Below are 25,761 nucleotides of genomic sequence, written 5' to 3'. Positions count from 1 at the left end.
CCTCCATCAAATCTCTCTTTGACATTTAGGTGATAACTTCAACTTTCTCCGGGTCAACATCTACCCCATCACCGTCGATAATGTGGTCAAGGAACTTCATGGGCCGCCACAACAGATGACATTTTTTTGGGCTCAGCTTCAGATTATACTTCCTCAGCCTCTGAAAAACATCTTCCAGCCAATTGAGGGCTTCTTGTTTGGATCGGGCAAAGGCCAAGAGGTCGTGAAGATAGCACAGCAAGCTACTGAAGTTTAGATCGCCAAAATGCTTAGCATCATCCTCATAAAAGATGCTGGGCTGTTACAAAGGCCATGTGGCAGTCAGTTGTATTCATGCAAGCCCAGTGGTGTTGTAAAGGGGGTATATTTCCTGTCCTCTTCGTGCATGGGTAGGTTGTAAAAACCTGATGTGAGGTCCATGGTACTGAAAACAGTGTTCCAGCCAAGCGCTGCCAAACAGTCCAACTGGTGAGGCAGGGGATGAACATCTTTGACAGTCCTGGCATTCAACCGCCGGAAGTCTGTACATACCCCGAGGTATCCATTCCCATACCATCACGAGATACTTGACGTATCTTTTGGTAGTGAGCTGGAGGCGCCCTGTGATATGCAAGGCGGAAAGGATGGTCGCCTATAAGCCGGATTCTATGCACAAAAGCCTTGGCTTCTCCACAGTCTAGGTGGTGTTTTGAAAACACGTCCTGGTATTGTTCCAGCAGTTTAACCAGCTCAACCTTGAAGGAGGAGCTCACTCGTCAATTGTCAATATCAGCATCGCGGAGGCCCACATTTAGCCGTCTCTGTTTTAGCTTAGCATTATCATTGTGCCTTTTGTCACCTACTTTTTCTGTCTTTCTCTTTCTGACAGGAGCCCTGAAACAGTGTGGAATCTCCCACTGCAATACAGGGGAAAACATCGGCAGGTTTGCGATTTCTTCTGAGGGTGAGGGGCTTTTCTGTGAAACTGGTGACCTTCACCGGGACTGAACCATCTCCCCACAAAGGTGTGACAGCTCTGCCCACCATTACACCAGGAGGGACGCACTTGGATGACGTCGGCTCCACCGCTGCTGTGCTCCCGGGTGACATGGGGACTTGCCCCACAGCAGGTGTCCTTGTTTGGGGAGTAGAGTGGACCGAGGAGACAGGAAGTGGCGCATAATGTAAACTAACAGGCGCCAGGATACACTTCTCTCAGGCACAACCTCGGAAATAATTAACTAATAAGTGTATATTCCTTCCGTCTGTTCCATATTTATCTATCAGATCATTTTATTTTTATGCAATGTTCAAATGACCTGAGGTTGTCAGCCAATCAGGAGCGTCCTGCCAGCGTCTATCCAACCAGATTCCGCGGACAGGTGTCCAGCTGCTCCCGGCCCCGCTGCTGCTCCCGGCCCCGCTGCTGCCCTGCTCGTCCCGGTGCTCCCGGATCTCGTCGGTAACTTGTGTCGGTTGTCGCTTGAATAAATCACCGAGTCGCTTCTCTGAGTCCCGGGTTGACGCCTCCGTTGCCGCTGTTCAACATGGCGTCTGTGGAAGTCTGTGCTGTGAGTGACCCGAGTCCATGTCGCTGTTTCCCCGCTGTTAGCGGAGCTGTCCGCCGCTCCTCTGTCCGCTCCCCGCGGCGCTTCTGCCTTTATAACCGTCACAGTCTGATTTTTATCCGTGTTCAGTAACTCTGTGGTTGGTTTTCCTCCTCTCGAAGCAGCGGCCGGCCGCAGCGAACCCGGCGAAGATGGGTAAAGCCACGGCAGCGGGTCAGAGGAGAGCCGCTCTCGGAGAGATCACCAACTTTCCCGGGGCGGCGGTCAACACGAAGGTAACAACATGGCGGAGCCGCACGGCCCCTTCTCTCCCGGCGGGGCTCCCTGCGGGCTGAGGCCGCTGCAGCTGCGCTCTGGGTCCGTGAATCACACGATGACCGGAGACAAACTGAACACAAGCTGCACTATGTGTCCAAAAGTATGTGGACGCTGCAGGGGAGGAAAACACGGCACTGACCCTGAGCACAAGCTCCATGAAAACATTGTTCTGTTGTTAATGTCTAAATATATTTAGGTGAGACAAAACATCTGCATATGTTAACTTGGACCGTAGGAAACTGAGTTTGATTTTTATTTTGACATTTTGCCAACCAGTGATTAATATCTGAATTGGCTTTATGAGCTGCAGCTCTTGCACAGAGCCCTGACCTCAACCTCAACCAAGGCTTCAGGGGTGAACCTGAACACGATTGTGAGCCAGACCTTATCACCCAGCACCAGTGTTGGACCTCACTAATGAGACGCTGCACTGAAGGAAAGCTGCTGTAGTGGCTCGGGTTTTCTTCCTAACTTGAACCTTGTTCATTTACAGTTTAATTTAACAAGACCCACGTACCAAAACTAAAAGCTGCATCTGACTTGTTTCCTCAGAAGAGGGGACCAGCCAAAGCACCAGCCAAAGCCAAACCCCCTGTGGTGGAGCCTCCGGTAATCCAGGTCCAAGCCCCTGCAGATCCCGTCCCTTCGGTTTCAGAGGGGTCGGCTGACGTGTCCATGAAGGAGGAGGAACTGTGCCAGGCTTTCTCTGAGGCGCTGCTCACTGTGCAGGACGTGGACGAGCAGGACGGGGACCTGCCGCAGCTCTGCTCAGAATACGTCAAAGATATCTACAAGTATCTGCACGTCCTGGAGGTGATTTATTCTCCACTCGGCCAAACCTGCTGCTCTTCTCTCTGCTGTTTTGTTTGACAGCATTGTGTCTCTACAGGTGGAGCAGGCTGTACGGCCCAACTACATGCAGGGTTATGACATCACTGAACGCATGCGAGCTCTTCTGATCGACTGGCTGGTCCAGGTCCACTCCAGGTTCCAGCTGCTGCAGGAGACTCTGTACCTCACAGTTGCCATCCTGGATCGTTTTCTGCAGGTGAGGCCTGTCTCAGGTGTCTCCTCATTGGGCCTCAAGCACGAACCAGTCGTAACCACCACTTTCCAATTTACTCTTTTGTTTTAACTTTCGTTTTGTCACAACAGCTTCTACATTTCAGTACTTGTGGTTAAACTCTGGCTGGTTCATTCAGGTCTCTGTCCCGTATCATCCTGTTCTAACACCTGACAGTGTAACATCACCTGCTGAAGGCTGGGATATTCTCTCGTCTAATATCAGTGACTGCTCCTCTGACGCGTCACCCACACATGTATCATTAGCAGACTGTGACTCTCTTAATTGTTCTGGATCCTCCATGATGACCACTGACTCTAAATTAGTTTTTAACTGACTTCTGACGGCGGACTTGAAGTGCTGCAGTGTGAAGTGATATAAATGATAAGGAGACTTTAGTCTTTGAGGTGGTGTTTGTGCTAATGATCAGATCAGATCTCATGACTGCTCACCTCCTCATGAACGGGTCGTACCATCAGTTAGTGAATCCACCTTGGACACAACAAGCCTCACAGGAAAAGGAATTGTAGGACAAAATGTTCTTGCATTAGGCCCATTTATTTATAAAACTCTTTCCTGCTGTCTTCAGGTCCAGCCGGTGTCTCGCAGGAAGCTGCAGCTTGCTGGTGTGACGGCCATGTTGGTGGCCTGTAAATATGAGGAGATGTACGCTCCAGAGGTCGGAGACTTTGCCTACATCACCGACGATGCATGTACGAAGTCTGAGATTCGGGCGATGGAGCGAGTGATTTTGAGGACCCTCAGTTTCCAGCTGGGACGTCCTCTTCCACTGCACTTCCTCCGGCGGGCTTCAAAGGTGGCCAGTGTGAGTCTGTAATTGTAGAACTTGGATTTATTGATTTTTTTTTTTTTAAAGCGACCAATGGTAAGACTTAGCAAAATGTTTCCAAGTGTCCTCAGTTCTCAGCGTGTTCTGGACGTTTGTCTCAGTCTGATGTAGAGAGACACACACTGGCCAAGTACCTGATGGAGCTGACCCTCCTCGACTACGACATGGTGCACTATCGGCCCTCTGAGGTCGCCGCTGCCTCCCTGTGTCTCGCTCAGCAGCTGCTCGGCGGGCTGTCCTGGGTCAGTTTAATTCAAGTGACTGGTTAATGTTTATAATTTGCGTCTCTGCTGCTGAAACTAAACTCACTTGTTCTGCCCTCGTCAGTCTCCTGCACAGCAGCACTACTCTACTTACGACGAGGCCCATCTGAAGCCCATCATGCAGCACATCGCCAAAAACGTTGTGACTGTGAATGAAGGCAGAACAAAGTTCCTGGTGAGTTTTCTGTCAAAGAGCAGAGTTAGATTTTTGTGTGAAGAGATAATGAAGTTAAACAATGTGTTTCTCTGCAGGCTGTGAAGAACAAGTACTCGAGCAGCAAGCTGATGAAGATCAGCCTCATCCCTCAGCTGCAGTCACCGCTCATCAAGAACATGGCGGCTGCTCTGCTCAACAACCCTTGAGGCGAACTTTGACGTTTCACTTGCACTTTATTTTAGACTGATCACAACTAGAGAAGTTTGTCCAAAGGTTTTTATAAAAATGTTAATGTTAAATGTTAATATAACTTTTAAGCCAAGTTTTGTGATTTCTTCAGATGTTGGCTACTAAATGGTGTTTTTCTCCAGTGCACCTTGAACTGCACTGTCAATCAAACAGGAGCTGAGAAGTTGGTTTCCAGTCAGAAGCTGTTTGCAATTGGAATTTTTTTTTTTTTTTGCCGTATTTATTTTTCCTTTGAGCAAAAGTCGTCTGTCCTTTCAGTCCTCCATCATGCATTTTGATTCCATGTTGTGGAATTTATGGATACGTCTACTTTGGTAATAAGCTGTATAAAATATTTTACACGTCTTGTAATTTAGCAGACTTGGTCTTTAGCAGCTTATGTATAAACAGCTTTGTTCTGGATTTGGTTGCTCAGCTGTTCATAAAATCAAGACCTTGTGTGGCATAATCTTTTTTAAACTAAATGTTCTGTAAATCTTTCACTTATGTCATAACTCTGAATGTGCAGCGCTGCTGAATCAGTTTCCACAGTAATGAACATTTCAGTGAGTGAAAGAATCAAAGTTTCACCGAATAAAATTAAATGAAATAATTCAAAACACATTGTTTTTTTTAACAGTTTATTAGTAAAAATAAGTTGGTGTGTAAGTAAAGCTGACAGGTTGTGTGTGTGTGTAGACGCCATGTTGACAGTAGTTAGTAAGTAGCTTGGGGCTGGTGACGTTTAGTTGAAGCGGACTCTACGCATGGAGCCAACTGTGCCGTTCTGACTGCCCCAGTCAGAGAAGTTGTTGTAATCACGCTTCTCCAGGATGTAATGAGGCCCCCTGTAGTTTGGCTCCTGATACACCACCCACCTACACACACACACACACACACACACACACACACAGTTCTGTAATCTGCAGTTCACATCGATGTGTTCATGTTGACTTTATATGAATAACAGTGTGTGACTGTGCCTGTTCTGATGAATCTGGTGAGACATGCAGTTACAGTATCAGGATAAATAAATGTTCATATGAGTTACTGCTAATCATGGAGTCTTGTATTTATGAGACTTTGCCTCAAGTCAGACTGAAGTCAGGACAGAGACCCCAGGAGCAGTGGCTCCTAACCTTTTTCAAATCATGGCCCACTTGGAAATCTAAAAAATGTTGGTGCCCCACATTCAACGCCAGAACAATACAAAGGCCAGATAATAGCTTCTCCGAGCACTTTTTAATTTCATGATAATCGAACATGCAGGACTGAACTGAAATCAGGAAAAGAAAAATGTTTTTAAAGATAATTTTGTTTTAAAACATTTAAAAACATATTTTGTGAAAACATCTTTTCATCTAAATGGTTCTGTTTTGCAGATTTGCTGGCACACCTGCAATATCATCGCAGGCCAGGGAACCACTGACCTAGAAAGACCTCTGGGAACAGAAGGTAGGTGGTTTAAACAACTGCAACTGCAAATTGGATGAATTATTGTAAAACCCTTTATTACTTACTGACTAACTGCAGGCACATGGCCTGTTATTACTACATTATAACATTATGATAAATAGAAAGGATAAATCTCTGCTAAAGGGTTTTTTTTCCACAACCTGGCAACCCCAAACCTTTTTGTGGATTAGTTAGAATGGCTTCGAATTGATCTATAAATGAATGATGCCCTTAGAGCCACCCATAGGACGGGAGTGTAGTAATTACAGCACCATGGGACACAATAATAATGTGAACTCATTAGTGATTTGCTCATTATTTAGAGTGTAGAGGTAATTTAGTGATTCCTGTAATGATCACAGCATGTTTGTGAGTATCGTGCAGCCAAATGAGACAAACAGCCAATGATAGAAAAATAATGTTTCTCTGGTGTCGTGCTGCACTTACGCTCCTCCGAGGACGCGGATGGAGGCGACTCTGTTGAGGCTGTAACGGCTCATCAGGTTGGGGATGTCGTCCTGGATCTCCATCTTCTTACCGGAGAACCCAGCTCGCTCAAACAGCTGAGCTTTGGCAGGGTTGTTGTCCTGGAAGAAACAGAAACATGCAAAATACTGGAACCAAATACAACAATAAATCCAGTTTATCATTTACAGTTTCCCTGCAGGCACTTCTGTGTCAAAAAACCCCAAATAATTTAGTGACAATTCAGATTACAACCCACATTTGAGGTATCAATGGGCACCTGTGGGTACAAAGAGGGAAGTACAGGGAATAAGGGGGTAATAAAAAAGGGGGAACCTAGGACTAAATTACATAAAAATACTAACTTTACTAAATGATGTTTCAGTTTTTAAAACAACTATAAAAAACTATAATAAAACTATATTCAAACTTAAGAAATACCTATTATTAATAATAGGCTTCGTGTTTCACCTGTTTGACAGAGCGGACAGAGGAGACGTGGTCCACCTGAGCACACCACCTGTCGTAGCAGTTGTACTCTCCCCGGTCGGACATGTCCCAGAGGTACTGACGGCCCCGGAAGTTCTCGTGCTCATAACCGACCCATCTGTAAGAAAGCAAGAAGAAGAAGGTGAGACGAGAGTCAAGGACAAACAGACACAGCGACAGAAAAGAAAAAAAAAACTAACAGAAGAATTTGCCAGTGCTGAATAATCTTGCTGTCAAATCTAAAAGTTAAAGCTCCACACAGTCTAAAGGTAGATGTCCATGTGTTTGTGATTATAAAGCAGGTCTAGGTTCTATATTAATACTGTGAAAGTATCAAAGCCTCAGTCCACAGAGAAATGCACACAGCCTGTATTCAGACACTGAGCCTTAAAACCAGCCGTCAGGACTTCTGGAACTTTGTGATGTCACAACAAAGCAGTCACCGCCCTCAGCCACGCCACCAAGCCCCGCCCACCTGGACCCACCATCCAGCCTTGCAGGATTTGGTTTCTCTGAGTGGTTACCTGAAATCTGCTATATTCTTATTGGATCACTCAGAAAACAGTCAGCCAATCAGAAGAGAGGTTCAGATCCTCTCTTCTGATTGGCTGACTGACCTGTTGTTACTAGAGCTCCAGAGAGAAGCCTGAGAGAGGAGATGTAAAACTACACTGAGATGGTTTTTGGTTCTTAAACCACAGATATATCTTCTGATGGAGACCAGCACTGATCTTGCAGATCTAAAATCAAGATCTCCAGTGAGACCTGTTTTGGTTGTGGAGGTTTCGTCTTTGAGTAGAATTAATTATAAACTGATTTCCATGCAGTTAATGTTGGTTAATCATTGTCTTTCTCATCTGGACAGCAGTGTGTGTTGTAGTGACCCGTCTCCTGCTTTAGGTGGTGATGTAGACTTACGCTCCGCTCTCCACCTGCACAGAGTTACATCTCTCTGGGAAGTTCTTCTCACTGAGCCTGGCGCAGTCAGAACTCAGGTCCAGCCGTCGGCCGGCGAAGTTCCTCTGCTCGAAAAGGGTCACCTGAGGGCAGGAACTCAAATCAGGCAAACTTCAACAAAGTGAAAGAGCATTTTATAAAACTTACATTTATTCTGATTATCAGTGGATGTTTGACATTCTGGGGGATTTCAAGCAGCTCCAGCTTTTCCTGGGGGCCCCTGTGTATGAAGCTTTGTTATGTGTCAAAATGCTTCTTAAAGAGAAACTCTCTGACGACTAAAAATAAAACATGAACTTTACATGTTTAGTATTTAGTCTTTCCCTCCAAAGTTTTTATGCCAGTAGCTTCAGTAAAAGATGCAGGTTTTATCCAGATTGAGCATAAATCTGTCACCTTGGACGAAAACGACCTGAGCTGTGACCTGCAGCGTCTTGAAAAGCACAAAGTGGAAGGTTGGTAACGGACGACAAAGCTTCCAGAGGTTTGTGCAAATCAACACACACAGAACATGAAACATCTGGAGTATTTTGTTGGAAGACATCTGATTTCACAGGGAGTAAAGTGCTGCATGTAAGTCTTTGTGAACAACAGTCAGAGGCAGAGACTTGACTGGAAACCTGGGCTGTTTGTGTACAGGCCACAGCCAGGACACATCATGAGCAGAGGGATTTTTTTAAACTTGGGACAAAACCAAGATATCTGTTTCCCCCTCAGCTGATCGTTTTTTTAAAATTCTGTTAACTCTGTTAACTGACCTTTTAAAGTCTTTAAAAACATTAACTTGAGTTTTATTGAATTTACTTTAAAGGATAATTTGACTTGTTTTCAGCCTGAGTCTGGACCCCTCAGCTTCACCTGCGACAGGTTAACTCAGTGTTCCCACAATCTGACAAGGTGAGGCAGCTTTAGTTTCTCTGTTCACCTGTGGAACAGGAACACCTGAGCTCTCCTGAAACTGTCAGCTCATTTAAATCAGGGCTACAAACATAAACCTACTTTCAATCTTTAACTGATCACCTTCTTTTTTTGGCTTTTGTTTTTATTTTTCAAATGCAATTTTAATGTTTCTTCAGTGTTTCTTTTTAAGGTTTTTCTATCCCTCTGCAAAACACTTTGAATGTTCTGAATGATGCTATATAAATTAATTTGCAGCTAACGATTATTTTCTGACGTGGACTTTGTCGCTCTATAAACTACGTCACCGCACTTTTCCCTTTGCTCCTGTCATCATTACTACAACCACTAGATGTCGCCTAGCAACAGAACCTAACTGTAGGTCATAGTAACCTGCTGACGGACAACCTGTGGACTCATTCGCAGGAAATCCTCATATTTGAGAAGCTGAAATCAGCAAATGTTTGACTAAAACAAACAATCGAGCTGCTAATCAATTTTCTTTTAATTGACTTTTCAAGTAATCAACCACTCGTTACAGCTACGCTCAGTTATGCACCACAGCACCAGTCAGTAAATGATGTAACCCATCTCTACAGGTTTGCTTCAACAAAACAACTATATTTGACTCACCCTCCCACTGGACCCGTAGAAGGCACGTTGGAGCACAGACCCCAGCTTGCTGTAGATATAAAAGCATTTTAATGAGTAATTAAAAACCCCAAAGTCATCAAAACAAACGATAGAACAATCACAAAGACATTTCGGAAACAAACTGTTGACATCTTAAAGTTGTGCAAGTGAAACTGAAGACTGTGGCCTGTGAGAATGTCATTACTTTTGTCCGTTTTACAGTTTTCATGCCTATGATCCAGATTAGGATTGAAACTGATTTAGTGCTATTGTTGTGCTTCAGTTTTTCGAACTGAAAACCATCATCTTGCTCCCAAGTTGTATGTGTGCGTGTCTCCTACAACCATCATCACTCTCCAGGTGATTTTGGGAAACTGGTGAAGGAGGCGTCGCAGAGAGCAGAGCATGAGAACCAGCAGGAGGCGGGATGTGGAGGTAAGGGTCCACCCACCGCGACACCTCTGAGCGGGGGGGTCTGACTCTGTGAGCCCGGCTGGTGCGCGGCACTCTGAACGTACCTGGTTTGTTGGGCTAATCCTGGGACCTTAGTAAAGATGTTCATGTCAGCTCTGCGAGGCCACAAGAAAGCCCCTTAAATACGGCGAGTTGAGGTGAGCCGACAGGTACTAGAAAGCTCAGAGTGGTTCTGCAGCGCTCACCGGGGCCCTGGAGCCTCATTGATATGCTAAACACACACAGCCATGCTCATGTTGTCTTCTCTGTCCACAGCACATACACATCAGCTGTTGCAAACACTGCAACTGCATGCAGAGCACAAAAAAACATACAAACACACACACATACAGAGCAATTGAAATGTGTGTGCATGCAAACAACAAGCAGAGAGTTCAGCTTCTTTACATACACACACACACACACACACACACACACACAAACTGCACACTAACATGTAACAGAGTGCAGTGCCAACAGTTTTGGTTTTGAACAATTCAGCATTTTTTTAACAACAGTGCTGTGTAAACAATGCACCTTATGTTAATGGTTGTATTCATGCTTTGTGCAGGGCCAGCTCCAGCACACTGTATTCACTGAAGAGGTCACGACCCTGAGGGGAGGTGCACTCACAGCGGGGGCTTCTCCTGTGGAAACGTTATGTATGTGTCACCTCTGTGAACCTGGATGTACAGATTCAGTTTTACTGTTCTGACACATCCAAGTGGGAACCTGATGGTTCAACAGTCTGTTTAGATTCAAGTCTTAGTTACGTGATGTGGACGTTATTTAAATATCTCAAATTTGAGTTTATACAACCATAAAGTTGTGTTAGAGGGTTTTACAATCTGAGCAGTGTGAACAGCCTCCACCATCAGGTAGGAAATACTGAAGAGGAAGAAGGGAAGACGCAAAAGAACGAGACAACAGTAGATAGATGCAGCAATAACAGAATTACATTATTATGCAAATAAAGTATAACGTTTCAGATTCAGTTTCTTCAGATTAAAGTTGAAAAACTAAAAAAAAAGTTTTCAAAAACAAAATGTAATGATGTGATGTCCTCCTGGTTGTGTGTTTACATGGAGCGCAACAGTTGTTTTTGTTCTTGAATCATTTGTGTTGTTTCTACTGAAATGTAGATTCTGTTATAATGTTTATTGCATTACAGTTTGTATTTTTAAATTTTGGGACATTTTGTATTGTATTATATCATATAGATTGTTTATGGGTTAAAAAAGTTAAAATGAATTCAGTATACATATTTTTTATTGTAGAAGAGTAACTGTGCTCACAATATTGTACTCAGTACTGTTCTTAGCTGCAGTTCTTATTTGTCATAAGATAGTGAAAATGCCTGTTATAACTTTTCACAGCCAGGGGATCTATTCAGGCCCAAAATATTCTGTTTACAATCATATATGATAAAAAACATCAAATCCTCCATGTGACAAGCAGGAATCAGAGAACTTTTTATGGTTGGAAAATGACGGAAAAAAAAAAGATTGATTGATTATCAAAATAGTGGCCAATTAATGTTCATCTCAATGTTGCACTGAAGACAAACCAAAGGAGTCAGTGTGAAGCCTATATTTTATCATCAGTTTTCATTTTTTTAAATAACACATTTTTATTATCATTACTATTATTATTATTATTGATCTTCTTTTTCTTATTATTTATTTTGTCCACTCTTGGGGACAAAAAGACAAACAGTTCCCGATATAATACAATCAAATTAAGTCATGAAAAGTCTTTGTTTACCAACAATAAATGAACATTTTAACACAATGTCACAATGTCGTCACAAAGTCGTCACAAAGTCGTACACATTTCATCATGTTACACTGGTGTTCCTGCTCTTGTGTATGTGGAGCAGCAGATACAGGACAGAGTGAGAATAAACTCCACAGATTGATAGAATGATTCACAATAAACTCTGCACACGATGTCTGTTCTGTTTTACAGTATAAAACTGAGCAGCAGTGTAATGAGACCAAGCTGCTCATGGTTCAGGCTCGTTAACATTAACTTTGCTTACTGCATCAAAATCCCTCCTTTTTCCAAAAGATCTGTTTGCCCCAGCAAATTCACGCTCACACTCCACTGACTTCAAATGGAGTGGTATTCAGCGTGTGTGTGTGTGTGTGTGTGTGTGTGTGTGTGGAGGGGGGTGGGTTGTTGCTGTATGTGGCTGATGAATAGCAGAAAATGTCCTGGATGCTTCACTCTGTTTTGTTTCTGTAAGTTTGGCAGCGAACCAGTCGGTGACACCAGCGAGCATCAACCACATCCAGAAGCTTGGGGACGTTTCTTGCACTTTGGAGCAGTTTCCAGCTCAGACAAATGCAGCAGGTCAGACATCTATATGTGGTTCTGAGTGAGGCGGCCAGGCTGAGACAGAGACTGAGCGAAGGGACAGATGTAGGGAGAGAAACAACAGGCTCCTGCAGGAGGACTTTACAGTTTTTACCCGCTTCTATTTTTTTAATCTTGGTTATATTTCACACCACTGAAGATATAAAGCAGCTTGAAATGTCTCTCATCCTGACTGTGCTGGACAAGCTGGCTTACTTTCTGTCTCTGGTAGCGTTTTGTGTCAGCCTGTCTTACAGCTGGCTGAAATGAAACTAGATTCTTCTTCTCTATCCACGAGGTCTGACGATGACTGGGTGCTTTTTCAGTCGATATTTAACGAATGATCCTGAGGTTTGAGTTAGGATGGTTTTACTGAAAACCTGTGGACCCCTGACACCTGAGCGTGAGTTTCTCAATGCTTGCTTCACTTTAACATGTCTGTGTACTGTGGGATTTGTCCTCAGCTTGTCTAGCTCTGGGTGGACTGGCGGGGGATGCAGCAGGATCCCAACATGCTGTTGTTGCGGTGTGAAATCAGTGCTCAAACCTGGCCAAACGTTTTCTCTGCAGGTGTAACTGAAGACAGAGATCACGATGCTGCAGCAGTGCATCCTGAGGACGTGCCAAGTGCTTGCACTGGTGCTGTGTGTTTCAGCCAGTGAGGACTTTGACTGGACGAAGAATGACCGAACATCCTTCTACTACGGCACCTTCCCAACTGGTAGGACACACAATTAAAGACAAAACAGCTCACAAATTGAAGATGTTTATATTATTGCCCTTGGGAACAGCAGATGATAGAAGACTCTAATGGAAGATGATGATGAATAAGGCTGTGATATGATGGAAAGCTCCAGAAAAGCTACTGAACTGACCTTGTGGGGGGAATATTTTGTCAGGCAGGGGTCTGATGGTCTACTTTGTGTTGCTCTGCAGGTTTCTCCTGGGGGGCGGGAAGCTCTGCCTATCAGACTGAAGGGGCTTGGAACATAGACGGCAAAGGAATGAGCATCTGGGACGCATTCACCCACAAAAAAGGAAAAATACTCTTAAACGACACAGGAGACTCCTCGTGTGAAGGATACCACAAATTCAAGGTGACATGCAGAAAAAAACGCAGCTCGAGAGTGTATTCCTGAATTAATTTATAAATTCCTAAATTAAATAAAGTTTTACGCTGTATTCTGCATCATATCCTTCGAGGATTTGGACATTTTCTTCAGTTGAGCTCTCAGGGCGACCAAGGTGTAGTAAATATTACGCTGCAGAGACATTTATCCAACAGTTCTACTGTTGTAGTGGAACCTCTGAAGCTAAAACAAATGAGATACAAAAAGTGTTCATCAAAGAGCTGTAGATGTGCTGTACAGGTTTTATCTTCCAGTCTTTATGCTAAGTTAAGCTAACAACCTCCTGACTTGACAATAAGCTTATTTCTAAAAATGAACTATTGCATTAAAGTAGAGTTTTGTGGGTTTGAACAGCATGAGGTTGTGTTGAGTTTAAGATGTTAAAGCAAAGCTACCTCACTGACACCAAAACATACACACTTCATTTTCCTTTCAAATTAACAGCAGATTTACTGTATTTGCCTGCAGCCTGGCAGGTAAATGATTTTAAAAACCAGAGCTAAGACACGACTGTTTTTCTGTTTTGTCTGATGATGATTTGAAAAACATTTCCTGCTGTTTGTTTTAAAGGACGACATCAACTTGATGAAGGACATGAAGCTGAATCATTATCGTTTCTCCATCTCCTGGCCGAGGATTTTACCAAGCGGACTGAAAAGTAGGCAAATGCCTCATCTTATCATTTATTTATTTCACAGTATTTTAGGGCAGGGAAATAACATTGTTTACTATGTTAATCGATGCTTAAACAATTTGTCTAATGAATCAGTCAGAATATTTTGAACAATTTTGATTGGCTGTTCAGCTTCTCTCTGTTCTATAACACAGTAAATTAAATCTGAAGTCATCAGTTTCATAATCTTTTGAACATTTTATTGACTAAATTATTCACTTACACACTGAAAAATGAGAGATAATTAACATCTGTCAATCTGACTGTAATTAAGATTTATCTCATTAGATAAACATTGATATTAATGGGCGTCTCTTTCAGGCGACCACATCAATGAGAAAGGAATCAAATACTATGACGACCTGATCAACATGCTGCTGGAGAATAAGATCACACCTGTTGTTACTCTGTACCACTGGGACTTACCTCAGGTGAGCACTGAACTGAATCTTTCTGTTTGCTGATCGGAGGCTTCGCTGAGGACACTGATGTAGCTTTACGCTCCACCTGTTCAGGTGTTACAGGAGAAATACGGCGGCTGGCAGAACATCAGCATGGTCAACTACTTCAACGACTTTGCCAACTTGTGCTTTGAAAGATTTGGGAACAGAGTGAAGTACTGGATCACGTTCAACAACCCGTGGGTGAGTCAGGCTGAAGAGAAAGGGTGCGTTCACAGTTCTGTTGTGTTTGTGTTTGTATATCAGAGGGTGTTGTCTTCTGTTTTCAGTCGATGGCTGTGGAGGGGTATGAAACAGGGGAACATGCCCCCGGGCTGAAGCTGAAGGGAACGGGAGCTTACAAAGCAGCTCACAACATCATCAAAGTAAGACTGAAAAGACGTTGGTTTTATTCTGTCTCCAAACGACGGCCGACATCAGTAACAGATCAGTGGACGGGACAAAACAGTTTCACCACTTTATCATCTGTTATGGAGCTTTAGATAAGAGGCTGGTCATCTGCTGGACAAAGATTTAACCAATTGCTTAATATTGATTTGATTAATTAATTTATAATTTAAGTCGTTTATCAAACCAAAATGCCAAAGCTTATTGCTTCCATCCTTTTAAATGTGAAGGTTTTCTCTGTTTTACATCACTGAATATTTAATATTTGTGGGTTTCCCAGTGCAAAACAAGCAATCTGAAGTGGGAACTTATCATTGAAGTTGTGATTTGTATGTAATTCTGTATAATTATTGTTTTGATTATGTTTGAGTTGACGGATTTTATTGATGACTTAATGTGGGTATCAGCTGTGGTTTTAGTGCGATGTTGCTCACTCTGCTGTATGTTATTGTGTCCTCCTCGACATTTTGTGTGATTGAAAGTTCTCCTTCTCATAAGGTCAAATAATCCAAACTAAAAAAACAGATATCACGGTGACACGTCCTCTGTCTTTTAACAGGCACATGCTAAGGTTTGGCACACGTACGACATGCAGTGGCGAAGCAAACAAAAAGGTAAAAACAAAAACCTTTTTTTTTTCCTGTGGCTTAAGTCAAAGATAAATGTCAACCACGCTGCATAATAATCTGGTTGTGTGTGTTCAGGCCTAGTTGGGATCTCACTAACAGCTGACTGGGGTGAACCGGTGGACATCACCAACCAGAGGGACATTGAAGCAGCAGAGAGATACATCCAGTTCTACATGGGCTGGTTTGCTACGCCCATCTTCAACGGAGACTACCCCCAGGTTATGAAAGACTACATCGGTACGTCACAGTCACACATGTACAACTGTTTATATCATATTTGTTTTATTTTTATTAATATAGCACCACAAAACATCTGAAGGAGGCAGGGGGCAGATAGAGGGGCATAAAAAGTGGAGGCTGCTGTTTTCAGTCTGTTTCCTTCCAATGAGTCAAAGCTAATTGATTTAAACCATCATCAAGTAAACTTAACCAAACTTTAATAATGAAGGAGGCAGGTGGTTTGTTTTGTTGGCAGTGACAAACATGCTGCTGTATTTTGATTCAAAATTTGACTAACTGTTGTACAATTTCACCAACACTGTGAAACAGATGCTGAGTTTTGAAACGGATTGAAGTTAGATAGCTAAATAAATTTGGGTAAAACATAGATTCATGTTTTAGTTAAGAAAAAACTATGAGTTATGAGTTTGGACTTGTTCATTTGCCAGTTCACCCCAGTTAGTTTTATACTTTCACACAATCCCTAATTTGTCAAACAAGTTTTATCTTAACAACAGCAGAGAGCTGCAGGGGTGGTGTAATTTTGTAATCTCACCCTGATGTTAGCGTCACCCTGGTTCCCTCGACAAACAGCCAATGGGATCTTTACATGGTGTTTTTTTTTTACTGCAGAAAATAAAATGTGATAAACAACGGTTTCTGATCCTGACAGGTTTTGTTCAGCAGGATAATCTTCACTAATGAACAACACTACGATGTTTGAAGCCTAAATACAACCACTGGAAGTAAAAGCTAATGTTAGGCTATAAACCAACTACACCTCGGTCACACGACTTCAACTTGAGCTCTTCCACAAAAGAGCGCAAGTATAAACACAAGGAGGCTGTAAAGGTGGACTGTGATGCCTCACAGGGGGATGGGGACCCTCAAGGGGTCGCAAGATAAATCTGAGGGGTCATGAGTGGGTGAAGAGAGGTCACGAGTAGGAATTAATATTATCAGTATAAAAAAGCCTCAACATCACATCTGGAATGCACCTTGTCTGCTGACGCTTTCGTTTCACTACACAGTGTTTTGAACTTTGACCTTTAGGCAGGAAGAGTGGCCAGCAGGGCCTGGGGGCTTCACGGCTGCCCGTCTTCTCACCTCAGGAGAAGAGCTACATCAAGGGAACCTGCGACTTCCTGGGCCTCGGCCACTTCACGACTCGCTACGTCACACAGAAGAATTACCCATCAGGCCTTGGAGACAGCTACTTTACAGACCGTGACCTCGCAGAGCTGGTCGACCCGCAGTGGCCTGATCCGGGCTCTGAATGGCTTTATTCTGTTCCGTGGGGCTTCAGACGCATGTTGAACTTTGTCAAGGTACAAAAGACAGATCTGAATAACACCCCGACCTCCTGCTGGTAACGATTTATAAAATATAAAATGAAACTCTTTAGATTTCTGCTGTGAAAACTGAGGTTTTGTCCCAGGAGTAAATTACATCATTACAACACAAACAAATTACAAAAGAGATGGCAAATAACACAGCTGCTCCACAGAAACTAGAGCCATGAATTCAAGCAATAGAAAAAAACATTGGTGTTGATTTTCTCATCTAACTTTCAGGAAGAAAGCAAAAAATAAATCTGAGAACATAATGATATCAGTGTGTGTTCCATCTACCTTGAATTTAATGCGACCTCTTTCCAATAGACTCAGTACGGAAACCCCATGATCTACGTGACAGAAAACGGCGTGTCAGAGAAAATGCTCTGCACCGACCTCTGTGATGACTGGAGGATGCAGTACTTCAGAGACTACATCAATGAAATGCTCAAAGGTGAAACAACAACTCGTCTAAACACACAGACAACGTCACAAAATAAAGATTGTACTGTGTGGTTTGTATCTGACAGAAGATTACATTTGTTTTCTTCCCTGGTTTGTTGCCCAGCGATTAAGGACGGGGTGAACGTGAAGGGCTACACAGCCTGGTCTCTCCTCGACAACTTTGAGTGGGATGAAGGATACTCTGAGAGGTTCGGCCTCTACTATGTGGACTTCAGGAACAAGAACAAACCTCGCTACCCGAAGGCCTCGGTCCAGTTCTACAAACGCATCATCAGCTCTAATGGCTTCCCCAACCAGAGAGAGGTAAACTCCAGCAGCAACACACTCCACGTTAAAAATCCCTCTGCAGGAGAACATGTGTGATTTTCTCGGATCTTTACAGGTGGAGAGTTGGAAGAGGAAAGCTGTGGAGACCTGCTCCTCCAGTAACCAGCTCCTGGCTGCAGGTTAGTACGATAAAGCATTAAAGTGCAGGCTGTGAGAAGCTAGGCGGGGGCCAAACAAAGGAAAATTCTGTCTCCAGCTTGTTATTCTGCTCTCTAACAGGGTTTTTCTTTGTTTTGCCCCCCCAGCTAGAAGAAAATCCCAGGGAAATCAGGAACATGCAGGAATGCAAAAGGCTTGGCCAGTGCATGATGAAGTTTAGGTATAAGAGCTGAAATGTTGCTGTGTGAGATTAACTGTAAATAATAAGTCCGGGAATATTCAAATCCTTCTTGTTGTTCACATGTTGAAAAGACCAAAACCAACAATATATGAGTCCGTCGCTCAGTGCTTCCCTCCTCTGTCTGTGCTCTCAACCCCAACCTCATTGGTTCCTGCTGAAGATGTAAATCATTTAAAAAACAGTTCATAAATATAAAGTTTCAGTTTTATAAAGGCTCAGTAATTTCTTTAAGAGCTTCTCACTGTAGTTTTTAGATATTGTTACTTAAAAGTGGAAACGAAGTGCATTAGTGCATTTTTTAGGGACTATTTTCAGCAGCGGATTAATCCACATTTGGAGCTGATGTGAAAACTTGGGGCAGCAGGATTTATTACATCTCAGGTGTAGTTGTGGAAACATGCGACTGTGTGGCTTCTTAGCCACTGAGAATGTGGCGTCAAAACTAAATGTTTTGAAATGTAATGCAGGAAGCAGCACGGTGTGTGTGTGTGTGTGTGTCTGTGTGTGTGTGTGTGTGTGTGTGTGTGCGTGTGTGTGTGTGTGGGACTGAGTCAGAATAAACTACAGTGTGTGTGTTCATGGTGATGGAGGAACACGTCACCCAGTGTAACAGTGTGGACAGTGGAGCTGCACAGAGGAATGAGATATATCAGACTTTGGAGACACACAACACCTCTCAGTAGAAAACCTTCATTACTGGTTTTGTTGACAAATAAAAAATACTTTTAACTTTTCAGGCTTCATGTTAGAGGAGGACAAAACCAGTTTCTGTCTCATATCAACATATTTCTGGCTCCAAACAGCACCCAGGCTGAGGAGGAGAAAACCTGACACATAAGGACATTTTCCCTTAAGTTTTTTCATTATTCAAAAGTCAAAAAAACACACTGAGAGGTAAAAAATGAAAAGAGGTTTTTTGTATGTTTTCATGGTCCATGTGTGTAAAGATCAATCTCCTGGGGGCCCTGGGCTGTACGCTCCCACTGACTCACATTATACAGGGCAGTTCCATTATTTCTCCAGGCTCGCAGAAACCAACCAGCACTCTAGACTCCTCGATTAGTCAGCTGACAGAAAATCAAGTGGTAACAAGTTTGATAATTGTTTAACTATAAGCTTTAATCTTTTTTAGGGGAAATGCCCTAAAAAATTCACTTGTTTCAGTCGTTTATGTGTGAACTGTAGTTGCCATTTTTCTATGACACAAAACTCATTGTGGTTTTTATCTGTCTGACAAAAAAGACAGAACATGTTGATTCTGGGATTTATTATTTTCACTATTTTCTAAAATTTTGTGCAATGAACAATCAATGGATTATTAAAGAAAATATTTGTCAGATAATAGAAATGTATGTCTGCAGCTTTACAGTGAAGGTTTTAAAGCTAGCTTTTCACACGAGGACCTCCTTTAAGACCTGCCATAGCTCATACTGTTCTTCAGTGGTGCAATTTTCTAACTAATTTGCAATTGAATTAAATTACGGAGACCCACATAATGAGGAGTAAACCTGGGGCTCTTTACTTACAGTTGCGTTCATGTTTCAGATCCGCTGATAGGCCACATGGAGATGGTAACAGAGATTGTGGTTCCCACTGTGTGCACGCTCTGCATCCTCCTCAGTGCAGTCTTCCTCATGTTCCTGCTGCGTGGACGCCTCTGAGAAACACACACACACACACACACACACACACACACAGTCACATCATCTGTTTTTATCAGACGTCAGTGGCCTTGAAGCTGAAGAGATGAATCTGAGAGTGACTCCACTGCTGTAAAACTTCATCCTGTCGAGAGCATTTCGTTGATTTAACTGTCCTGCTGTTCTGTTTGGAATAAACACTCTTTTTTCAGGTTGTTATTATAAAGTCAAAACAGCCAGAACATGTCATGACTCTGGAAGAATCAATTCAAGCTTGCTATATGATTATTATCATTATTTTTATTTTATAACAAACTGGTCTTGTGTGGTTTTTGATGTAGCTAAGTTTTATAGGCTACTCAACCTAACTGCAGAGAGGAGCTGGTTTATTGTCAACAAGCTGTAAAATAAAGAAAGAAAATGATGGAGACAAAGTGTTGTACTCTCTGTGGATCATTAAACTTCAATTAAATACATTTTTAAGAGTTGGAGGCTGAGTCATCATTGTGTGGCAAGTGTTTGCTCTTGTACATTTCCCAGCTGCTGTTGGTAGATTTATATGAAGCTGCAACAAGTCAGACAAAATTCACTGAGACCAGGTTTCCATAACAGCGTTTTAGCCTTCAAATTAAAAGCCCCGGAAATATGAGCACTGCGTGTAAAGGCAGCTACAGTATAATTGTTATTGTGATAGAAACTGCCAGAAACTTCAAATATATATATATCACTTTCTTTTATATATTTTTTAATTTCAGTTTTACATATTTCCATTTTCACCTGTCTTTACTGTAAATGAATGGTTTAGATGCAGGCTCAAAGCCCTCTCCTCATTGTCAGGACATAATTGTGATGGAAAGGATTTTAATTCAGTTTGGGGCCAAGACACTGTCAAATTTAAGAGATTCTGACCTCCAGCGTCAGCTTTAAAAACCCACTGTGTGTGTAGCTGCTGAATTAAAGCCACTAAAATTCCCACAGACAGCCCTGCTCTTACGGCATTTTTCTCCTCAGTTCGATGTTTTGCTTGTCTGTTAATATCAGTGATGTTTTTAACCTTTCAAACTATACTGTGCTACCTGTGGGATGCTTTGGCCTTGGTAAAGCTACCTTAGGTGTGTTACATATTTCAAAACAGCACATGACCTGTCCTGTTTTAAGAACAGTTTGTTGATTCTACAGGAGTTGTTTTCTGTTCTTTTTAAGTATAAAAACTGGATTTGTATTTGTTTATACATGTATTTCCCCTTAATCATCATTTTAACGGGCGATAGTTTGTGCTTATTCCTGTTGGACTTTATTTTGAAAAAAGGAAATGCCCACCTCCGTACCGGAAGTTAATGTTGCTAACCGCACGTCCGCTCACTCCGCTCGCTGGACGGCTCGTTAGCTGGTAAGATCATTTAGCGGCATTTCACTTAAATAACTACGTGGTGTTTTATAAGTCATCATAACGGTGTGGACCTGTGGTCTGAGTGAAGTTTCACCGTGACGCTGACAGCAGTTAGCTTACCGACAGGTGTTAGCCAGCTCGCAGCTAGCTTGGCTCTTACAGCCTGGAACGTTTCTCACAAATAAAACTTGTTTCGGCTCAACGTTCAGAAGAAGACGTGAGTGTGTTTCCCACGCAGGGTGTCCACGTTTCCCTGGCCTGCCTGCGGGCCGGGAAGCTGCAGCGTTAACAGCTTTGACAGGTTGTACTGCAGCAGCTTGTTGGTCGAGTTTACCGCCTTCATGGGGCTGAAGCTGCAGGCGACCGATATCCGCTTTTCCACAGCCGATACAGTGAACGAGCTAAAGAGGATCAATAGTTGATATCGGGGGCCGATAATCCTAACTTGAAACAATGCTGAATTTAGCTTCTTTTTTCTGCAGCTACAGGAACAAGTTGAGGTTTTGTGCAACACTTATTGTCATGAAAGCTTATTGCACATCCTAGTTAAAGCCTTAAAGTGATTTAAAACACATTTCAGATCTGTTGAACATTTGTGTTGTTTAGAAAAAAATGGTGATTTCCATGGGTTTTCTCCATCCAGACCTCCATCGATCAGGCCTAATTAAGTATTTTAACGTACAGCCACTAAGGAAACACTCAGTTTCCAGGTGTCCAGTTACTTTTAAACCCTTGAACTTTGAGCACTATTTGTTAAGAGACCAATATTTCACACACAAATCATATTGATGTAAACCTACTCAAATGAAAGCTAAGATTTGGGAACTTTAATGTAGCATCTGTTATTCTATTTCAAATTGAATGGAGAGTCCAAAGAACAAAACAAAAAAAATCTGTTGGAGCATGACCTGGACTGTATCAGTCAAACTAATGCAGATTTAATACCAACTTTGCTTTAGAAGCTGATTGTGACTGATCCAGCTTTTGCTCCTCAGCAGTGACGCACCATGCTGGACCCAGTGGAAAATGGCCTCTCTGACTATGGCGGCATAGAGGAGGATGAGGCTTTCCCTCCCCTCCCACCACCTTACTCCCCGGGCCAGGGAGGACAAGAGGAGGGAAACCCTTTTGCAAATGGTGAGAAGACGATTTAACATTTTATTTCAGTTACTGAGATGTTGAAAAGAATTATACACTTATAGTAAGTTCACTGGCTCAGCTGTAACCAAAAACACCTACAGAGAGTTGACTTGATATGAGAGACCAGAGATCTGCCTTCCTGGAGGTTTTCTGTAGTGTAGTGACGTTGACCAGCTGCCCTGCTGTCATGTGGTGCTGTTGGTACAGAGGAGGAGGAGGGCGACGTGTCCAAGCTGGCTGAGGTCCCTGCTGCTAAAAGGAAAGGAGTGAGGAGGCCGCAACCCAAGCTGGACTCTCAGAGGTGTTAACATGTTCACTGTCACAACTTTATGCACTGAGATGTTACTGTTCACAGCTTGTTCCACTGCCACCAGAGTTAGCCACAGACTCTATTAATACAGGTTTTATTTAGATTTGATTGTCGATCAGAGTTAAAACGTTCACACTTTTTGTTTTCAGGCTAATCTCAGAAAGAGGACTTCCAGCTCTGCGCACACTGTTTGACGATGTCCATTTCAGAGGCAAAGGACATGAGGTGAGAACTGACAGATCAGTGAATAAAGCTAAACGCAATAAACAGCTGTGGAGCAGTTCATGTTGGCTGGATTATTCATGTCATATAGGGTGGGGTTCAAAACCTCATGATGTGTTTGTCCAATCAGGCTGCAGACCTGCGGCTGCTGATGCAGAAGATGGAGAACTGGGCCCACAGGTTGTACCCAAAGCTACAGTTTGAAGACTTTATTGACAAAGTGGAGAAGCTTGGCAACAAGAAGGAAGTGCAGGTGGGAGGAGGACGCTGGTGCTGAATATCTTCATGAAGTGTAAAAGATTATTTTATTTTTTTTTACAGTGAGTGCATAGGAAGTAATTGTTTGCCTTTTTGTGTGTGTGTTGCCAGACTTGTCTGAAACGGATACGACTGGACATGCCGCTGACAGATGAGGATTTTATTGGTGGTAAGAGATTAAAAACATTAATAATAGTCATTGTGTTCAGACAGGGATGCAAGAGATTTGTGTCCAGAAACATGAAACATAGACACAGTGCAGGTGGAAATCAGCACCTTTCAAACTGCTGGTGAAAATGAACTGAGTCGCTGCAGCGGCCCAATGTTTGAGATGGTACCTTCATTTTATTCTGTCGAAATCAAGACAATTTCATTTATGTTGCCCAGTCTCACAAATCACAAATTTGCCTCAAGGGTTTGTATGATCTGCACAATATGTGACACCCTCCGTTGTTTGATTCACACAAGATAAAACTCCTCCAAACAAGAAACGGGGTCTGTCTCAGGACGCTGTTTTAATTTGCTGCCAGTGAAACGTGAAACATATCAGAGTGATCAGATGTTTTTCAGATGTTATTTTTCTGCCGTCAGGTGTGAGGCCACAAAATCAAAGGTTCACATTTACACTAAACTCACTGACATGAATATTTGTTCAGGTGTAGGTGAAGAGGAGGCAGCGCCCCAGTTGGACTTATTCAGAGACACTGATCCCTTCAGTGGATCGAGCTTCCCTGATGATGTACGAGACCCAGTCCACTCCACCCCAGCTCCAGCTGCCCAAGCTGCCCTCTCCCCAGCTGCCCTCTCCCCAGCTGCCCCCTCCCTGACTGAGGAGCAGCGCAGACGCATGGAGCTGAACAGACAGCGAGCCCTGGAGAGGAGGCTCGCCCGACAGCAGCAGCAGCAAACAGGTGAGAGTTGCCTCCTCAGTCCAGTCATGACACAGATTCACCAACATGAAGCCTGATCATCTTAATATCACATCATCAGGTGTATTAGGGCTGCAGCTAAATTATCAATGAATGTACTGATTATTTTCTTAATTGTTGAGTCTTTAAAACAATAAAAAATTATTTTACAATATTACGAAAGAGAAAAGCAGCAAATCTTCACATTTTAGGAACTGAACCAGAAAATATTTGCTTAAAAAAATCAAAATTGTTGCTGATTAATTTTCTGTCAATCAACTAATCAGTCAAATTATAGTTTCATAGTTTTTTATATTTTAGGAACACAGCACAGCTCCTGTTAAATCAGGTGTAGAGCTACAACGATTAATTTATTAGTTCAACCTATTTTGATAATCAGTTTGTTTTTTAAGCAAATGTCAAATATTTCCTGGTTCCATATCCTTAAATATGAGATTTGATACTTTTTTGAGTAATGGTTGGACAAAACAAGACTCATACATTGAGTTGAAGGGAAGTTTAACTTACCGTATTTTCCGGACTATAAGGTGCACTTAAAAGCCTTTAATTTTCTCAAAAAACGACAGTGCGCCTTATAATCCGGAGCGCCTTATATATGGATTCATTCTGGTTGTGCTTACTGACATCGAAGTGATTTTGTGTGGTACATGGCGCTCACGGCGCTCTGTCAAAATGTTTTAGTACGACTTTGGTAAACTACAAAGTCGCACCGCTTGCAGCATCACGGCTACCGTAGTCAGGAGCGTCGCGGAGTAATACATACTGTGCTTCACCATAATATTACAGTGTGTGTGTATAAGGACCTATAAGGAGTTATTGTGAATACGCTAACGTTTGATTTAGCGGTATCAGACTGTGTTTTTTTTTTACGTGTTACAACTGGACAAGGTTGGGAGTTATTGTGAATACGCTCATTAACGTTTGAACAATGTTGAGAGTTATTGTGAACGCGTTCAATAAAGTCTGACTGACTTATCTGACTGTTTTGTTTCACTTAATGCGCCTTATAGTCCGGTGCACTTTATATATGAAAAAAGTTCGAAAATAGACCATTCATTGACAGTGCGCCCTATAGTGCGGAAAATACGGTAATTAAAAATTCATTTTTACAATTTTCTCACATTTTATAGACAAAATGATTAATTCTGAAATAATTGTTAGATGCAGCCCTAATATGGTGCTGCTTGTGCTGCGTCTAATCTTTTGAATCTTGATGTCTCTGGGTTCTCCTCATCCTCTTTAGATCTGTCAGACTCTCAGCCTGTGGACGAACCCACATCTGCAAGTATCCTGAACAGTTCTGACGATCCACGTGAGGAGGTGGAGGATTTAGACCTGAATCCAGTCGGCAGCAGCACTCAACAACCAGACCGGCCTGCAAACAAAGACTCTGAGCCTGCAGCTGAGTCCAGTCAGCGAGAGGAGGAGGAAGAGACCGGCCCCGACCCGGACCAGCAACCCAGCGCCAGGCGAGAGGACGGAGACTAGTGTTCATGTGCAGCTCACTGTGTGTTTGTGTGTGTGTGTTGCAGCTGCTGGTTTGTGGGTGAAGATCCATGTTAAAGATGTGTTCACTGTGTTTTATATCTGAAATATATAATTAAACATTGATTCCACAGTTTCTGTTGTGGGGTTTGAAATGTGCAGTTGCAGTGTTGACATGGAATTAAATAGTTCCTCAGTTTCCTAAAAGCCAAGTTAAAATCGTTTAATGTCCAAATCCCAAAGATTTTCAGTTTTCTATCACAGATGGGAAAAAAGCAGAAACTGGCAG

The 25,761-nt window shown here is 42.7% G+C and overlaps 4 protein-coding genes and 1 long non-coding RNA gene across 14 annotated transcripts; 3 read left to right on the top strand and 2 right to left on the bottom strand.

Annotated features, from left to right (window-relative positions):
- Positions 1 to 1,158: 1,158 nt before the first annotated feature.
- LOC139628240 (G2/mitotic-specific cyclin-B2-like) lies at positions 1,159 to 5,037 on the top strand. 4 transcript variants are annotated; one of them, XM_071489738.1, is made up of 8 exons: positions 1,159 to 1,550; positions 1,709 to 1,822; positions 2,421 to 2,678; positions 2,755 to 2,913; positions 3,518 to 3,754; positions 3,880 to 4,020; positions 4,106 to 4,216; positions 4,294 to 5,037. In XM_071489738.1, exons 1-8 carry the CDS (start codon positions 1,527 to 1,529, stop codon positions 4,402 to 4,404), a joined length of 1,155 nt encoding a protein of 384 aa, XP_071345839.1. In that variant the 5' UTR covers positions 1,159 to 1,526; the 3' UTR covers positions 4,405 to 5,037. The 4 variants fall into 4 exon arrangements, with proteins under 4 accessions (XP_071345839.1, XP_071345840.1, XP_071345837.1 ...); XM_071489739.1 differs by having other exon boundaries at positions 1,170 to 1,550; positions 1,712 to 1,822; positions 4,294 to 5,036; XM_071489736.1 differs by having other exon boundaries at positions 1,192 to 1,550; positions 2,418 to 2,678; positions 4,294 to 5,033.
- A 13-nt stretch (positions 5,038 to 5,050) lies between these two features.
- Positions 5,051 to 9,947, bottom strand: crybgx (crystallin beta gamma X). The gene is made up of 6 exons (XM_071489747.1): positions 9,841 to 9,947; positions 9,323 to 9,371; positions 7,754 to 7,875; positions 6,818 to 6,953; positions 6,329 to 6,468; positions 5,051 to 5,304 (listed from the first exon to the last, which is right to left on the bottom strand). The coding sequence occupies exons 1-6, from the start codon at positions 9,882 to 9,884 to the stop codon at positions 5,172 to 5,174; spliced, it is 624 nt and encodes a 207-aa protein (XP_071345848.1). The 5' UTR covers positions 9,885 to 9,947; the 3' UTR covers positions 5,051 to 5,171.
- Positions 9,948 to 11,662: 1,715 nt separating this feature from the next.
- On the top strand, positions 11,663 to 20,226 carry lctla (lactase-like a). 4 transcript variants are annotated; one of them, XM_071489732.1, is made up of 15 exons: positions 11,663 to 12,130; positions 12,704 to 12,854; positions 13,070 to 13,230; positions 13,834 to 13,921; positions 14,258 to 14,367; positions 14,452 to 14,580; positions 14,667 to 14,762; positions 15,344 to 15,398; positions 15,489 to 15,650; positions 16,686 to 16,960; positions 17,294 to 17,420; positions 17,535 to 17,734; positions 17,814 to 17,877; positions 18,004 to 18,077; positions 19,644 to 20,226. In XM_071489732.1, exons 2-14 carry the CDS (start codon positions 12,728 to 12,730, stop codon positions 18,075 to 18,077), a joined length of 1,668 nt encoding a protein of 555 aa, XP_071345833.1. In that variant the 5' UTR covers positions 11,663 to 12,130; positions 12,704 to 12,727; the 3' UTR covers positions 19,644 to 20,226. The 4 variants fall into 4 exon arrangements, with proteins under 4 accessions (XP_071345833.1, XP_071345830.1, XP_071345834.1 ...); XM_071489733.1 differs by lacking the exon at positions 11,663 to 12,130 and adding an exon at positions 12,154 to 12,536; XM_071489729.1 differs by lacking the exon at positions 18,004 to 18,077 and having other exon boundaries at positions 11,665 to 12,130.
- Positions 18,085 to 21,783, bottom strand: LOC139628247 (uncharacterized). Its single transcript, XR_011692728.1, has 3 exons — positions 21,249 to 21,783; positions 19,625 to 19,755; positions 18,085 to 18,252 (listed from the first exon to the last, which is right to left on the bottom strand). It is a non-coding gene; the product is annotated as an uncharacterized lncRNA (long non-coding RNA).
- On the top strand, positions 20,975 to 25,605 carry tipin (timeless interacting protein). 4 transcript variants are annotated; one of them, XM_071489744.1, is made up of 8 exons: positions 20,975 to 21,128; positions 22,124 to 22,265; positions 22,476 to 22,569; positions 22,728 to 22,803; positions 22,931 to 23,053; positions 23,170 to 23,227; positions 23,715 to 23,969; positions 25,231 to 25,605. In XM_071489744.1, exons 2-8 carry the CDS (start codon positions 22,136 to 22,138, stop codon positions 25,473 to 25,475), a joined length of 981 nt encoding a protein of 326 aa, XP_071345845.1. In that variant the 5' UTR covers positions 20,975 to 21,128; positions 22,124 to 22,135; the 3' UTR covers positions 25,476 to 25,605. The 4 variants fall into 4 exon arrangements, with proteins under 4 accessions (XP_071345845.1, XP_071345842.1, XP_071345843.1 ...); XM_071489741.1 differs by having other exon boundaries at positions 23,715 to 23,975; XM_071489742.1 differs by having other exon boundaries at positions 21,028 to 21,128; positions 22,127 to 22,265; positions 23,715 to 23,975.
- Positions 25,606 to 25,761: the final 156 nt, after the last annotated feature.

Source organism: Trachinotus anak, unplaced genomic scaffold, assembly GCF_046630095.1.
Source record: "Trachinotus anak isolate AG129_WGS33_773 ecotype Australia unplaced genomic scaffold, CSIRO_AGI_Tana_v1 ptg000011l, whole genome shotgun sequence".
Taxonomy (NCBI): domain Eukaryota; kingdom Metazoa; phylum Chordata; class Actinopteri; order Carangiformes; family Carangidae; genus Trachinotus; species Trachinotus anak.
This window is presented reverse-complemented; position numbering and strand designations above follow the sequence as displayed.

Bases quoted from the DNA above. Each gene is read 5' to 3' on its own strand.
- crybgx (XM_071489747.1), bottom strand. From the start codon at position 9,884: ATGAACATCTTTACTAAGGTCCCAGGATTAGCCCAACAAACCAG. The intron at 9,372-9,840 runs GTACGTTCAGAG...TTATATCTACAG, and splicing joins GGATTAGCCCAACAAACCAG to CAAGCTGGGGTCTGTGCTCC. The intron at 6,954-7,753 runs GTAAGTCTACAT...GCTTTCTTACAG, and splicing joins GTGCAGGTGGAGAGCGGAGC to ATGGGTCGGTTATGAGCACG.
- tipin (XM_071489741.1), top strand. From the start codon at position 22,136: ATGCTGGACCCAGTGGAAAATGGCCTCTCTGACTATGGCGGCATAGAG. The intron at 22,266-22,475 runs GTGAGAAGACGA...CTGTTGGTACAG, and splicing joins GGGAAACCCTTTTGCAAATG to AGGAGGAGGAGGGCGACGTG. The intron at 23,228-23,714 runs GTAAGAGATTAA...ATATTTGTTCAG, and splicing joins AGATGAGGATTTTATTGGTG to GTGTAGGTGAAGAGGAGGCA.
- LOC139628240 (XM_071489736.1), top strand. From the start codon at position 1,527: ATGGCGTCTGTGGAAGTCTGTGCT. The intron at 1,551-1,708 runs GTGAGTGACCCG...CTCCTCTCGAAG, and splicing joins CGTCTGTGGAAGTCTGTGCT to CAGCGGCCGGCCGCAGCGAA. The intron at 3,755-3,879 runs GTGAGTCTGTAA...CGTTTGTCTCAG, and splicing joins GGGCTTCAAAGGTGGCCAGT to TCTGATGTAGAGAGACACAC.
- lctla (XM_071489729.1), top strand. From the start codon at position 12,728: ATGCTGCAGCAGTGCATCCTGAGGACGTGCCAAGTGCTTGCACTGGTG. The intron at 15,651-16,685 runs GTACGTCACAGT...TTTGACCTTTAG, and splicing joins GGTTATGAAAGACTACATCG to GCAGGAAGAGTGGCCAGCAG. The intron at 17,735-17,813 runs GTAAACTCCAGC...GGATCTTTACAG, and splicing joins GCTTCCCCAACCAGAGAGAG to GTGGAGAGTTGGAAGAGGAA.